Raw genomic sequence first — 14972 nt, 5'->3', positions numbered from 1 at the left:
TGCACTACTTCTGACCATTTCAAGAGTAGCTTACTATAGGGAATAGGTTGCTATTTGAGACGTGTTCCCTAATCAGGTCAACTTGGGCCCATTCTCACCTTCACACCTTCGGCCTGAAGTGACAGTAACACAGGTTTGGTTTCAATTGGAAAGAGGGACCTGTACACAATGGTAGTCCAGCAGACAATGGACATGTAAATGTCAAAAACACTAATCTCATCAGGAGTGGAAGTGGCTAGTTGAGTAGCTGACAAAGTCGCTGAATAAGGCTTGATGGCCAAAACACATCCATTGTGACTGCTGATGATTAAACTAAGTCGGCTCCGGGTTAGACCTTCTCATTTTTCTTGACTAACAGCATCCAAAGTTAGCCCAGTCTGGATGCATCACAAATGGCACCCTATTCCCTACATGGTGCACTACGTTTAAACAGAGCCCGTATGGGTTAGGTTATGATAGTTCTGTTTGGTCACTGGGGGGGGGGGGGGGGGGGGGGGGGGGGCTCTGTCTTGTCACAACTACACTTCAAAAGACAGCATTAAAACCATAAATCTCTATGACAAAATATTTCCTGCTATGGTCCAAAAGGTCAACAACACATTTTTACAACCTACTTAATATACCAGGGCCCGTATTCACTAAGTCTCAAGAGTCGGAGTGCTGCTGTGCTGATCTAGGATCCGTTTTCGATTATATGGATTGGGGGACCTGATCCAAGATCAGCACTATCTCCAACTCTGATGCACTTTGTAAATACGACTCAGCAGAGGCAGATTGCTACAAGAGGTGAAGATAAACGCTGCCGCTGGCTAACTTCCTGCCTACCGGTGTGTGTGTGTGTGTCTCACCACACCCCCACTGCTCTGGGCTCTGGAATAACAGTTGACCTTTGACCTGGACATAGACCACCACAGACTGCCGAGGAATGTTGTGAAAGAAGGGAGGAAGTGGCTCTGGTTACAGAGAGGCCTAGGCGAGGCCAGGAAATCAGGTTCTGCCAGTGACTGACACTTGAAAACCAGAGGGGGGGAACTTGTCCTAAATGGCACCCTATTCACTATAAAAAGTAGTGCACTATAATGAGCACCACAGAGAATAGGGTGCTATTTGGGACACACACATACACCTCATGTTAGGTTACAAAACAGAGGTACTGTATCTACTAGGCTAATCTATTCCATCTAGAAAGTAAATAATAATTTGTGTTTTCCAGGGGAGGTAGCTGCAGCCAGTAGGAACGTAGGCCAGAGGATCCCACTCCACACACCAGGCAGTAAGAGACATCCGGCTATGAGTAGGTCCCAAATGAGTACTTGTGACTAGGGATGTGACCAAATGGAAAAATGTCCTTGATGTTTAAACAGCAAAACACATTTTTACATAGAATTTTCACAAAAAAACTATGTGAATTCACAATGCAGCTGCGCTGCTGCCAGCATTGGTTTAGGTCTCATGGTGCGTTCCCTTTCAAATGGTTAAGCATTGCACCTGTACTACCATTACTTAACCTCAACTCCACCTCGCAAAGTTGGCATTTCCTTCTCATTTAACTTCACAGTATTGCCAAACAGGACTTCGCTGCTGTCACTTGCCTTTCTCTGCCATTTTTCAAACTTAACGACGTTGACAGTGGTGGAGAGCAGGCTCCAAAAATAATTGATTCCACGACTCCTCGAACATCAACTCCCACTGACCACCATTTCTGAGTGTTAAAATTCAATGCCGCTAGGATTTGACTCCTAAGATTCTTTACTTTTGGAAAGGAGGAGACTGATTAGTTGCCGTACTTTATAGCGAGCTAGCGAGGAATCTTTATAGCGAGCTAGCAAGGGATGGAGAGAGAGGGGAGGGGCACAGTATAGGCAGGTCAGCCACCAGGCAGACAGATGGGTCTAGTGCACTGTTCTATCGGCAATCAAAAGCACTCTTCATTCTGGAATTTCATATTTGGACACAAACTATAGTGGATGTTAGTCATGCCACAAAAATCTGAATTGAATCATTCCCAAACATTCGAGAAACAAACTATTGGTTTGATGATGAGGGAAATACACGGCCTATAGACTAATGGGCAGAGCGTATTTCATTTGAACTCTTTCCGTCAGTCCAAGAGAGGTAGCATCTACAGTATGTTGTGCGTCAGACAGTGACGCCACATCTTCACCCAGTGGGGGTCTGCAATGGGCACCGCATGCTTTCGGTCAGCCTGGCCAGGAATTAGGCTGTGTCTGTGTCCCAAATAACGCCCCATTACCTACATCGGGGATCATCAACTAGATTCAGCCGCGGGCCAATTTAGTCTTGGGCGGGTGGTTGAGGGGCCGGAACATAATTACAAATAATTAGTAGACTGCAAATTGACCACAAGAAGCCCAGATATATTTGAGTAAAACATTTCAAACCTTGCTTAATTGCTCAATTAAAATCAATTGGAGATGATTTCCTGGTGTTTTTACTATCTTACTTCCAACAATGAAAATGCAACAACAAAAAAATGTATATTTGAAAACGTGGGGGGGGGGGGGGGGCAAATAAAACCACCCGCAGGCCACCAATTGGGGGAACACTGCCTTAAATAGCGAACTACTTTGGACCAGGGACGCTAACTACCTCTCACTTCAGCGGAGAACTGCTCTCACCCACGTGCATGCAGGCTCACGCACACATCTGGCATGCCACAAAACGCCTTTTATTTGGGGGGGGGGGGGCAACTGAGTCAGAGGTATGCGTCATGTCTGACTGTTCAGAGCCTTCCTCTCTCTCTCTGGCTGTGAGTAAGGCAACACCACCCACACACAAGGGCTGGGCGATATTTGGGCAGACCTATTCCACGATATGCTACTGTTAATTAACTGTTGCATTGTTAATGAAAAAATAATTCCACTGTGCTTATTTAAGATCTTATAGTCAGTCGCCTTTTCATTAAAAAAAAGACACTTATGACGGGAAAAAAAGGGGTTATTTGTTTAGACTTCATGTTGAACATATTGATACGACTGCACAGTTTTGAATTGGAAAGTTCAAATATCACCAATAGTCAATATTTTCATATAGTCTATCAGCCCAACCCTAACACACAGACTGCTGCTGGTGACAAGCCTACATTAAATCAGGTTAGGTTTGTGTTCAGTCCAAGTCACACAACACTGTGGTGAAACACTCCCAGTGACTCTCTCTCTCTCTGACTGACCATAGGTGGACCAAACACACAGGGTGGTGTGCAACAGGAGCGAAAAGATTCAATACTGAAGACAACAATCTGTGTTTACAGTGGGCAAAAAGCCAGGACGAAAGGGTGAGGAGAACACACACCAAGAATGGAGGGGAGAGAGTGACAACACTCACATACGAGTCACTGAGTCACTTAGTAAACAAAAACACAGAGAACTGGAGCCAAAGGACACCCCTTGCTCTCCTTCTCCCTCCCTCCCACCCGGGCTGAACTCACCGGACCAGTTCATTCACCAAGGCATTTCCTGGAATCAGGACACGTCCCCCCCCCCCCCCCCAAAAAACCTTCTGCCACAACAAATACAACACACTCTTTCTCCCCTCACCTCTCCCACCAGGAGGGTTATAGGCAGAATGGTGGCTAATAATGCAATCCTACAAACCAACAATTTCCACAGGCTTTAAATTAATAAGCTACATCAGAGAAAATGACACATTAATAGGTCATATTTGAGAAAGTTGCCCACAAACAAAGACTTCTCTGTAAACTGGAGCTTTCTGTTTCGGTTTCATGTTCAGTACAAATGCAAGCTGTAGGCTTAGTATATGTACACTGAATAAAAATAGGAAAAAACGTATTACTCTTAAATGTTGTTTATATTCCTGTTAGTGAGCATTTTTACTTTGGCAAGATAATCTATTCACCTGACAGGTGTGGCATATCAAGAAACTCATTAAACAGCATGATCATTACACAGGTGCACCTTGTGCTGGGGACAATACAATGCCACTCTAAAATGTGCAGTTTCCTCACAACACAATGTCACAAATGTCTAAAGTTGAGGGAGCGTGCAATTGGCATGCTGACTGCAGGAATGTCCACCAGAGCTGTTACCAGAGAATCAAATGTTAATTTCTAAACCATAAGCCGCCTCCAACGTCGTTTTCTAGAATTTGTTAGGTGTCGTGTGGGCAAGTGGTTTGCCGATGTCAACATTGTGAACAGATTGCCCCATGGTAGTGGTGGAGTTATGGTATAGGCGGGTATAAGCTAAGGACAACAAACACAATTGCAATCTATGGAAATTTGAATGCACAGAAATACTGTGACGAGATCCTGAGGCCCATTTTATTAACATTTTTAAAGGTATCTGTGACCAACAGATGCATATATGCGTTTCCAGTCATGTGAAATCCAAAGTTCAGGGCCTAATGAACTTATTTTGATTGACTGATTTCCTCATATGAACTGTAACCCAGTAAAACCTTTGAAATGGTTGCACGTTGCGTTTATATTTTTGTTCCGTGTATTTAACACGGAATAGCCTAGTATTATGAGAAAGTCTCCCTTGAATGGGAAACATGAGGGAAGCCTAATATTTTATTTATCTGTATCGGCCAAACGTTACCTTTTCACAGAGACAGAAGAAAAATGTGCCATTTTTTCCAAAAGAGCATCCAGAGTCTGAAAATCCAGCAGATCGTTAGACTTGGCATGCATCTTGTAATCCATCTAGAAGCTTCCCTCAACACAAAGCAAAAAAAAGAAAATAACAGGAGAAGTTTGGCTCCCTTTCTCTCCTTTTCCCACAAACACAGGAAGAGAGATCGGTTCTGTTTAAGGTTCCAATCTAGTTCCGTTTCACAAAATCCATCCACAATAATCCACACATGATTAATCCATTGATCCAGGCTTAAGTGATGGGTATTCCTTGAAAATGTTTTTAAAAAACAGAAAAGGGCCAGGGATCGGGGTAAGATTATGCCCGTGGAGGCCTGACTGAAGCCGGCTGGCCGAGTTAGCTGTGTGTGCCGGTCTCCTTCGCTCTACCCCCTCCCCCTCTCAGCAGCAGCACAACGGCCCAGCAGCCACAGGCTCCTCGCCCCATTGTGTGTGTCCACCCCGGGCCTCCCCCACTCACAAGCAGCAAGAGTGAGAAAGGAAGGACAGCGCTCCGGTAAAAAAAAAAAATAATCCAAGAGGAGAGCTTGCTTCTTCCCTTTCTCCTGTAGCTCTTCTCTCTCTCTCTCAAAACACACACATAGCAAACGGCGTGCGGTGGTTATTCAACGGTGAAAATGGCTCTGCTGTTCCGCTTCCTCATTGAGCGCTAGTCTCAGCCCACAGCTCGTTACCCCTCCCTCTCACTACGCTCTCACTCCACCCCTCCCTTTGCCCCCCTCAATAGCTTGAGGTCCCTCCCTCTCTCTCTCTCTCTCCCTCCCTCTCTCTCTCTCTCTCTCTCTCCCCACACCTTTGGCACCCCACCCCCTCCCTCCAATTCACCCTGCCCCTCCCCCACTTGCCGTTCTCCTTTCGGGCTGATCTTGTGAACCAACGCCTGCCTACCCCCACCAAACCAAAGGCTACCTTATCTACGGCTCTCGCTCCCCCTCCATTCCTCCCCCATCTCTCTCCCCCTACATCCCTCCCTCTCGCCCCACCACGCTGCTCCACACACACATTCACACAGCACGTCTAGACTAATACAAAAGCATCCACGCCGGCCGGGCTTTTGTCAATGCAAAGAGAAATAGAAACAACGAGAGAGAGAGATAATATGTAAGACAATACTATAAGAGGGGGAGGACCGAACAATCCATTCCTTCTTCACAAGGCCAACGGGCCGCCGCTGCTAAATTGTTAATAAAGAAAATGTGGGATGGTAAGCATTTTCAGTGTCAAACAAAACCAGATATAAAGTAGAAAAGATAATGGAGCTATTTATTTGATTTCACCTTTATTTACCCAGGTAGGCTAGTTGAGAACAAGTTCTCATTTACAACTGCGACCTGGCCAAGATAAAGCGAAGCATGTCGACACATACAACAACACAGAGTTACACATGGAATAAACAAACATACAGTCAATAATACAGTAGAAAAAGTATACATACAGTGTGTGCAAATGAGGTAGGATAAGGGAGGTTAGGCAATAAATAGGCCATAGTGGCGAAGTAATTACAATTGACCAATTAAAACACTGGAGTGATAGAGGTGCAGAAGATGAATGTGCAAGTAGAGATACTGGGGGTGCAAAGAAGCAAGATAAATAAATACAGTATGGGGATGAGGTAGTTGGATGGGCTATTTACAGATGGTCTATGTACAGGTGCAGTCATCTGTGAGCTGCTCTGACAGCTGGTGCTTAAAGCTAGTGAGGGAGTTATGACTCTCCAGCTTCAGTGATTTTTGCAGTTCGTGACAGTCATTGGCAGCAGAGAACTGGAAAGAAAGGCGGCCAAAGGAGGAATTGGCTTTGGGGGTGACCAGTGAGATATACCTGCTGGAGGGAGAATCTAAAATTCTCAAAATGCCATGGGGCACCCAATTGATTTGGTTATGTTTGAGTCACTATCACTCAGATAGCATAAGAACACGGTGTAAACCATAGCGAAATGTGTAGAATTGCTTTAAATAGCTTTAAAATAACCAACATTGTCTCTGCGGCCAATAGTAAGGCCTCAAAAAAAATTGGTCGGAGACTGCGCCGTTGGCTGGGACAGTGGATATTCATCTCCCACAACAAACTGATCAACACAGACACAGGGGGAGATATTTGGCATGAGACAAAGTTGAAACATAGTGGTTCTTCCTTTAAAAGTTACAAGTTTATGCTGCGACCGTTAGTGGTAGATGGTGGCATTCTGTCATTGCACCACACTATCACAAGGGGGAGTTAGAACGCTGATCTATCGGTAGTCTAAACTGTGGCACAAATTGACAATCTTTTCGTAAATGAATGGAGGCGTTTTCAGTCATAGTATCTTCTCTGGCACTAGAGTCCTGCATTAGGCAACAACAACATAAAATTGTCGCTGGTCATTTTAGAACTGGGGTAAATACAATGGGGAATTTCACTTCACATGTGGACGGACGATTTATCGAAAAATAGGCACGGTGGGCTTTTGGTTTCTCTCCCTCTAAAAACAGAAATTAAATAATTCTAAATTACAAACTGGCTTTATTTACAAATTAGTATGAATTTCTCACCCCATGTTCAAGAATGGCCCCTTTCCCTTTATTAAGATTACAACCGATCACTTTCGGTTACTTGAAAACAAAATCTCCAAAACATTGTTATTTTATCAACCCCTACAGATATTTTAATTTATTATTAACCCTGAAGTATAATTGTATAAAAGCCCCATAGATATTAATTTAGAATCCTCAAAATGTAATTTGATCTACTACCGTACAAGTACATTTTATTGATCTGCCAATATTTTTATTTTGAGATTCCGGTAAACTCTGATGTTCCTTTTAATGTGTCCTACAAATTATTATTGGATTATTCACCATGGCAACCAACAACATGTATTTCTTAGGTTGGCTTTTGTGAAGATCAAACTGTTTTAATTTGATGTGTGTGTTTTCCACCAAATGTAAGTCAGAACAAATACTTATTTCACTTATAATATTCCTGTTGCTATTGTTATATAAATACAAGAAATGGTGTATGTAGAGGGGCTAACTTTCTTCACCAGTTCCCTTACCATTTTGTACAATTGTGTGATTAGCAAACCAGTTGGTGTACCCGTAATTTTTATTTTTATTTTTTATTTTACCGTTATTTTACCAGGTAAGTTGACTGAGAACACGTTCTCATTTGCAGCAACGACCTGGGGAATAGTTACAGGGGAGAGGAGGGGGATGAATGAGCCAATTGTAAACTGGGGATTATTAGGTGACCATGATGGTTTGAGGGCCAGATTGGGACTTCAGCCAGGACACCGGGGTTAACACCCCTACTCTTACGATAAGTGCCATGGGATCTTTAATGACCTCAGAGAGTCAGGACACCCGTTTAACGTCCCATCCGAAAGACGGCACCCTATACAGGACAGTGTCCCCAATCACTGCCCTGGGGCATTGGGATATTTTTTAGACCAGAGGAAAGAGTGCCTCCTACTGGCCCTGCAACACCACTTCCAGCAGCATCTGGTCTCCCATCCAGGGACTGACCAGGACCAACCCTGCTTAGCTTCAGAAGCAAGCCAGCAGTGGTATGCAGGGTGGTATGCTGCTGGTAATGTTAATTCTCTTGAGAGGAATTATGGCGTATTCTCATTGTCCTGTTGGTTTTTTCAGACTGCACAGTAGCCTAATAAACATATGCATAAAAATTAAAATAAATCGAATTCAATAACATTTCTACCACGGTAGATTATGTGTTTTGGTTGATGGCCAATATTAAAAGCAGTCAAATGCATTTGTGAATTCAATCGCTTTATTTAATTATTTAAGGCTCATTTCTCTTCTCTGTGCTGTAGTTCTTTTCAGAATAAAGTGGGCTAATGAAGGCAACAAATTGTTGCTTACTGGAACACCCAAAGTCATCTAATTGTTATAATAGGGTTTGAAGCAATAGCCTAGTGTGGTCAACTATTTCAGCACCGTTTCACGCCGCTCCGAGACAAGCATGGGGATTGGTCTTGATAAACCAATGAGTCACTTAGTAGCCTACTCCCGACCGGTCACGTTGTACAGCGTCATATTTTCCTAACGGAAACCCTGAGGGTTGCGTTTTTTATTGGAATATAAACACCAAAATATTAATTAAATTAAGCTAATTTTCTTAAAGTCAATCCAATATACTATGTTCTTACAAAAAAAGGTTTTAAACTCAAGTACAGACAATATTAAAAACAGTCCAATGCTTCTCAATATGCCCTCTGGTGGTCAAACTAGCACTAACTAGCATTAACGGCAACAATGACTGACACTTAAATAGCGTGAAATGGAATTCTGCGGCAGCCCACAAGCTGTGCTGCAAATACGGCGCAACTTTTAAAGGAAGAACTACCGTACTGCCCAACAATATACCGTGGAATCATGGAATTCCCACACAAGTTAACAGAATGGCATCCCTTGCTTTACAAGCACAATAAAACACTTGTAAGCAAGTGGTAATTTCATTCAAGGCTGTGTGTGTTTGAGGGAGAGTGTGACTCAGCTACAGTGTTCCCCAGAAGACAGTTAATCCCCCCGGTAAATCATCCAGCCATCTGTCTCCAGAAACAACAGTGACTCACCTCATGACACATTACAATGACACTAATCAGTATGTGGAGCGTACCTCGTACCTACTGTCTACGAACATGATGATAAGAGAGGGAGACCACGTCACATACAACTGGAGAAAGAGAGATTGCGAGCGAGAGAGCAATAAGCATGCTGTGCTGTAATTAAGACCGGGGTGTCTGAGGGTACAGTAGTACCAGGGTTTCAGTTATGAAAATGTGGCGCCAGACATTTGACCGGCAGAATGTTCATTTACTGGACATTTGAGAAATTTACCGGACCCATATGGGTGCGTAACCTGATTAGGGCGACCACCCACGGTGCTCAGAATGACAGAAATCACATTTAGATGATGGTAACTCATCTTAACAGAACATTCAAGTCGAGGATGCAAGGATGTGCGGTCCTTTCCTTGCACTTTGAAGGCGTTAGAATAACTGTCCACGTTTTCTTTTCCTCAGCCAACAAGACGAGTAAGGAACAGCAAAATCACTAGCCTATACTTAGGCAAAGCCTGAGTTTCAAGTTTGGGGAAGCACATTTCCACCATAAAAACGCACCTTTATAATAAAGCCTTCCATGAATCATCGCATTTGCAGACTTATGTAAGATCGCCTACTATTCGTAATGTGATGACTAGTTTAGACAGTCACAACTTAGGCTAATAATAGAACTCATTCACTGTTGGCAAGAAATGACCGCTCAATGCATGGCTGAAAGCAGATGGTGTAGAGGCCTGAGCTATATCAGATACGGTTCATCTTCCCTTGCACGGGAAAAACACATTTCATGTAATTCTACTAAACTTTGACTGGAGACATTAGCAGAACCTTTTTTTTAATACGACAAATGACAGGGTAGCCTACTGTGCTGACACTGACAAGCAGATCAATAAAAACAATGTTGTCCATATAATAGGCCTATGAGAAGGGGAGACAAACAGAATGACGTCCGTCTAAACAGGAGGAAATTGTCCAAAAACAAACTTAAGTGGCACTGACCCAACAATGAGTGTGAATATGTGCCGTGAGCACTGGGGATATGGTCGACGCGCTCCGCTGGTGCCAATAAGATAGGCCTACTATTGTTCGCTCAATTAAGCTTAGAATTTTAAGAACTAAAGGACATTAGTATATATTTGTTGTCTTCTCTTTACAGCAATAGCCATTTGCATTCCAAAGTATGTTTTTCTGCGATTTAATTTGGAAATATTGCGATATTACTGGCTGAGCCTATACTTTTCACTGATAGGTGCAACTCAACAATAATCTATTTGGTATTTGCAGCACCAATTGCGTGAGCTGCCTTTCCGATTACAGGCAATGTGACTGTAGGCAAAACAATGTTTTTTTTTTGTAAGGCTAGGGGACGCTAATGATCCTCTGTGGCCAATTCATGCTTTAGTAGCCTATTTGAATGATTGTATTTATGTATAGACAGGAGTAGGCTAATAAGGCTATATCATTTTGTCAATTTAATTCACTTAGGGAAAGCTTCCCCTAGCCTTTTTATTTATTTTACCTTTATTTAACTAGGCAAGTCAGTTAAGAACAAATTCTTATTTTCAATGACGGCCTAGGAACCTTTCGGTTACTAGTCCAACGCTCGAACCACTAGGCTACGCTGCCGCCTTATGGACACGCCGCCTATGAGCCTGTCAACCTACTATCCACCATAGTAGAAAAGTTTACATATTCTATTGATCAGTTTGTCGAGAAAGAAATAGCCTAAACAGACTCTGGGACGATAGATCCCAAACTCATACAACTAGTATGACCAAAAATAGAGTAAAAAAAATATATATTTTTTTTTTTTTACTTCACCCTGATAATTGTCCGGTGTCGATTTTATTTATCGTCCACTTCCTTATTATTATTTTTTTAAATAGACAAAAGCCGGCTAACGAAAACCCTGAGGAGCACCCTGAGCTCAACCAATTGAACGACACCCCTGGGGCACATTTACCTCATGGCTCCTAGGCACAGATCAGGGCTCTGTTCAGGGGGAGTGCAACGTCACAGAACAAATGTTCAGGTTGAAATGTATTGTGTGGAACATATATCGTTGTCTGTCAGACCATTTGTTCACTGTTCAATTGACCTAAATCACCTGCTTGTGTTACGCATGAGAGAGCGAGACGGAGAGAAAGGGAGATAAGAGGAAAAGAGGAAAAGAACGAGACACAGAGATGGAGAACGAGACAGAGGGAGGGAGATTAAGAGAGTACAGTTACATGCACACAATAATACGACTGTAGACTCAATTTAATATAAATAGTTCAATTAAAACATTTACATGCTTTGTAAGAAGAATGACGTCTCTAATAATCCCGTGTAAATGACATCTGAAATCAAGCTACCTGATGGGACTTGTGATAAATGCAGAAAAATCGGCTATCAAAATCAACGCTCTACCACAGTGGCCATGTTATTTTTGGAAAGACTATTTGATTCTAGGATTGGACAAAGTTAGGATGTGAACACTATTTCTAAGATGCATACTGGTGTTTTTTGGAACTCACTTCACTTGCGCTACCATTGAAGGCACACACGCAGATCAAATATACAGCTGGGACGCCGATTAAGCAGTGTACTAATAATATGAAACACGCGTCAGAAAACCAGGTTTTAAATCGGCGTATGATTACTTTGATTTTGGCCTTATACCGATTAAGATAAGCTGAGTAAAGTGTTTACATGACTAATGCCATACTCGGCCTTCTGCCATAATCAGTTTAATATTCAATTAGTGTGTATGTACAGTGCATTCGGAAAGTATTCAGACCCCTTGACCTTCTCCACATTTTGTTACGTTAAAGCCTTATTTTACAATGGATTAATTAGTCCCCCCCCTCAATCTATAAACAATAGACAATTAAAAAGCAACATTTTAGGATCTAATTATCTGAGTAAGAACTCGGTGACTATGAAAGCTTAAACAAAGTTTATTCTTCCCAAAGGATCTAACTGCTGAATCAACAAAAACATGTTTACAATAGAGGTGGTATATGTACCCCACTTTGGGTGGAGTCTCCTCCTTCTCGCTAAACATTGCATCTTTATTGCTAGGCAGGAAACTAAGTGATGCGGGCAATAAACTTTTCCTTCTCCCTTAACGTGACCTGACCTCGACCCCCTTCATCACTAATCCATTACTTTCTCCCCTTATCAATGCCTACCACATGTGATTGGTTTCCCTACACTCAGTACATTCCAAGCTTAATTGCACCCACCATATGCATTCCTCCAACAGATAAACATTAACTTCTGGTGAAGACCCTCTAAACCACAGCACTGAATATTTCAATAGAAAACCTGATAATTAACCCAACTTCAAGTTTAAGAATCCATCACACCCTTGGCAGCGATTACAGCCTCGAGTCTTCTTGGGTATGACGCTACAAGCTTGGCACACCTGTATTTTGGGAGTTTCTCCCATTCTTCTCTACAGATACCCTTCCCCAGATCTGTGCCTTGACACAATCCTGGAGCTCTATGGACAATTCCTTCGGCCTCATGGCTTGGTTTTTGCTCTGACATGCACTGTCAACTGTGGGACCTTATATAGACAGGTGTGTGCTTTTCCAAATCATGTCCAATCAATTGAATTTACCATAGGTGGACTCCAATCAAGTTGCAGAAACATCTCAAGGATGATCAATGGAAACAGGATGCACCTAAGCTCAATTGAGTGATTTATGATTACTTAAATAAGGCATTTATTTTTTAATACATTTTCAAAATATCTAAAAACCTGTTTCCACTTTGTCATTAGGGGGTATTGTGTGTAAATTGATGAGGGAAAACATTTATGTAATTATATTTAGAATAAGGCTGTAACTTAACAAAATTTGGAAAAAGTCAAGGGGTCTGAATACTTTACGAATGCACTGTAAATGTACTCAGAGAGAGATACAAAGCGAGAAAGAAAGAGGCAGAGAAAGAAACACTCAGAGGGAGAAGGAGATAGAGGGGCAGCAGGGGAATGCTAGCCTCCAGGGGAGCGCGTGAGTGTGGAGGAGTAGTGGAGTGAACCACACTGCCAGGCTGGGGTCAGACACACACACACACAGGGAACAGATGTGTTGAAGACAGAGGTCTTGGCTCCCCTCCTTCCTCCCTGTAATACAATCTTCACCCCCACTAAAACACATACAATTTAAAATGGCAGTGCAGTTAAAAAGCATGATTTTCTGGGTTTAAAAAAGGGGGAGATATTTCCACAATATGCGGTTGAAATAACAGTCTGAAATTGTGAAAATTATGATTTGCCCTTTTTGTGTATGAGATGTTTGGGGGAAACAAATGCCTGGAATTTCAGCCTGTTCGGGTGGGATGGAACTTTTGTCACACATCATGACGTCACAATTTGATTTGATTAAAACAGACCAATGACTGTTCATCTGGGTAAAGGGGTGAGCTCTAGACCATCTTATCAGCCAATCAGGGCTGTGTATATAAATATCTTCACATTTGTTTCTTAACACCCACACAAAACTGGGCAAAAGACAATCGGGTAGGGCTAGGCGACATATTGAATTAATTTGATTAATTCAAATGTATGTTTGGCGTGATATTTCAAATAACTGTATCGCAAGAATCAAGCTTTCTGGTCTCGTCTCCTTCTGTGCACCTTCCCATTTACACATATACAAACACAAGCCCCTGCCACTCACAACAACAAAGATGAAAGATCACTTCTTCCTCTCTGACAAGAGCTTCAACTCGCTATTTGCATTCGGAGGTTTGGTCCAACAGATTTGGGCATATGGACACCGCAACACATTGAGACATGTTACTGTAATACAGGAGTAGTTAAGCTTTCTAATGATACCCTTTTTATGTCTCAACTCCTCAAATTGGGCGCAGATAAGACTACTAAAAACGGGAGTATCAATGAACATTGATTCTGGAAAATGAATGCAGCGTAGCAAGCCGCAGTACAACTAGCAGCATTTTAGCCAAAGACATATACTAGCTGTCTGGTCTGTTTTAGAAATCTGCAATAAACATAAAACACAATTATGTAAGTTATTGGCAACTGGTTCTCATTCGGAGAAATAAGATAGGCCACTTGATTTCAACATTTGAACAAAGTGGACAGGCTCGCATGCTGTTCAAACAGTTGAGGATGAACAGAAGGGTGTGTTCATAACAATTCAACTACCTTGGTAGTTAGCAAATAGATCCAAGTTGGCTGAACTTGAAATATAAAGATTAGCTGGCTACTCACTAACACGTAGGCTTGTGCTTGAGAGATAGAAAATTAACACAGGTCTCAATCTATAATACCTGCAGTGCTAAAACAAGTTAGTCATTATTAGTGAATGTGTATTATATATATGGTTCTGCTTAACTTTGTAACAAAAAGGACATTTTAACAGACTTGCAAGCCAGATCAGTGATTATTGCAAAAAAAAGCAGGTTAAACCCTTTGTAAAATAATGAAGTTATTCTGGTTGCGGAAGGCTTATATTTAGTCCAGGCTATACAAAGTGGTAGACAAACGCGTGAACACAGACAGGGGCATTCCTGTGTTTTTGCCACTTCAGAAAGTTTAAGAAAAATATGAATCATTGATGCATTTTGTCTTATGATAACTGATGTCTGGATTCTGTAATTCCATTCGCATTCTCTACAACGCAGGTTTTAAATGGCTCTATAAAAAAAACACTCACTTCCAAAAATCTCTTTCGCATCAAAATCCTCAATCCCAACATAGCCTATGTACAGTTGAAGTCGGAAGTTTACATACACTTAGGTTGGAGTCATTAAAAC

General features: G+C 42.1%; 1 protein-coding gene across 4 annotated transcripts in view; it reads right to left on the bottom strand.

Moving 5' to 3' along the window:
* The window catches only part of brd4 (bromodomain containing 4), a 62871-nt gene that overhangs the window by 35681 nt on the left and 12218 nt on the right, over positions 1-14972 (bottom strand). For 2 of the 4 annotated variants that reach the window (XM_055883043.1, XM_055883061.1), the window contains exon 1: positions 4581-5288. The exons of 1 other annotated variant lie outside the window; for it this stretch is intronic. In XM_055883043.1, coding sequence (XP_055739018.1) covers positions 4581-4684 — 104 coding nt within the window. In that variant the 5' untranslated portion in view covers positions 4685-5288. Of the gene's footprint in view, positions 1-4580; positions 5289-14972 lie in introns of those variants that run through there. One more of the 4 variants, XM_055883053.1, reaches the window with a different exon arrangement.

This window comes from Salvelinus fontinalis, chromosome 2, assembly GCF_029448725.1.
Source record: "Salvelinus fontinalis isolate EN_2023a chromosome 2, ASM2944872v1, whole genome shotgun sequence".
Lineage (NCBI taxonomy): Eukaryota > Metazoa > Chordata > Actinopteri > Salmoniformes > Salmonidae > Salvelinus > Salvelinus fontinalis.
Note: the sequence above shows the minus strand (reverse complement) of the source record. Positions and strands in the feature narration are given on the sequence as shown.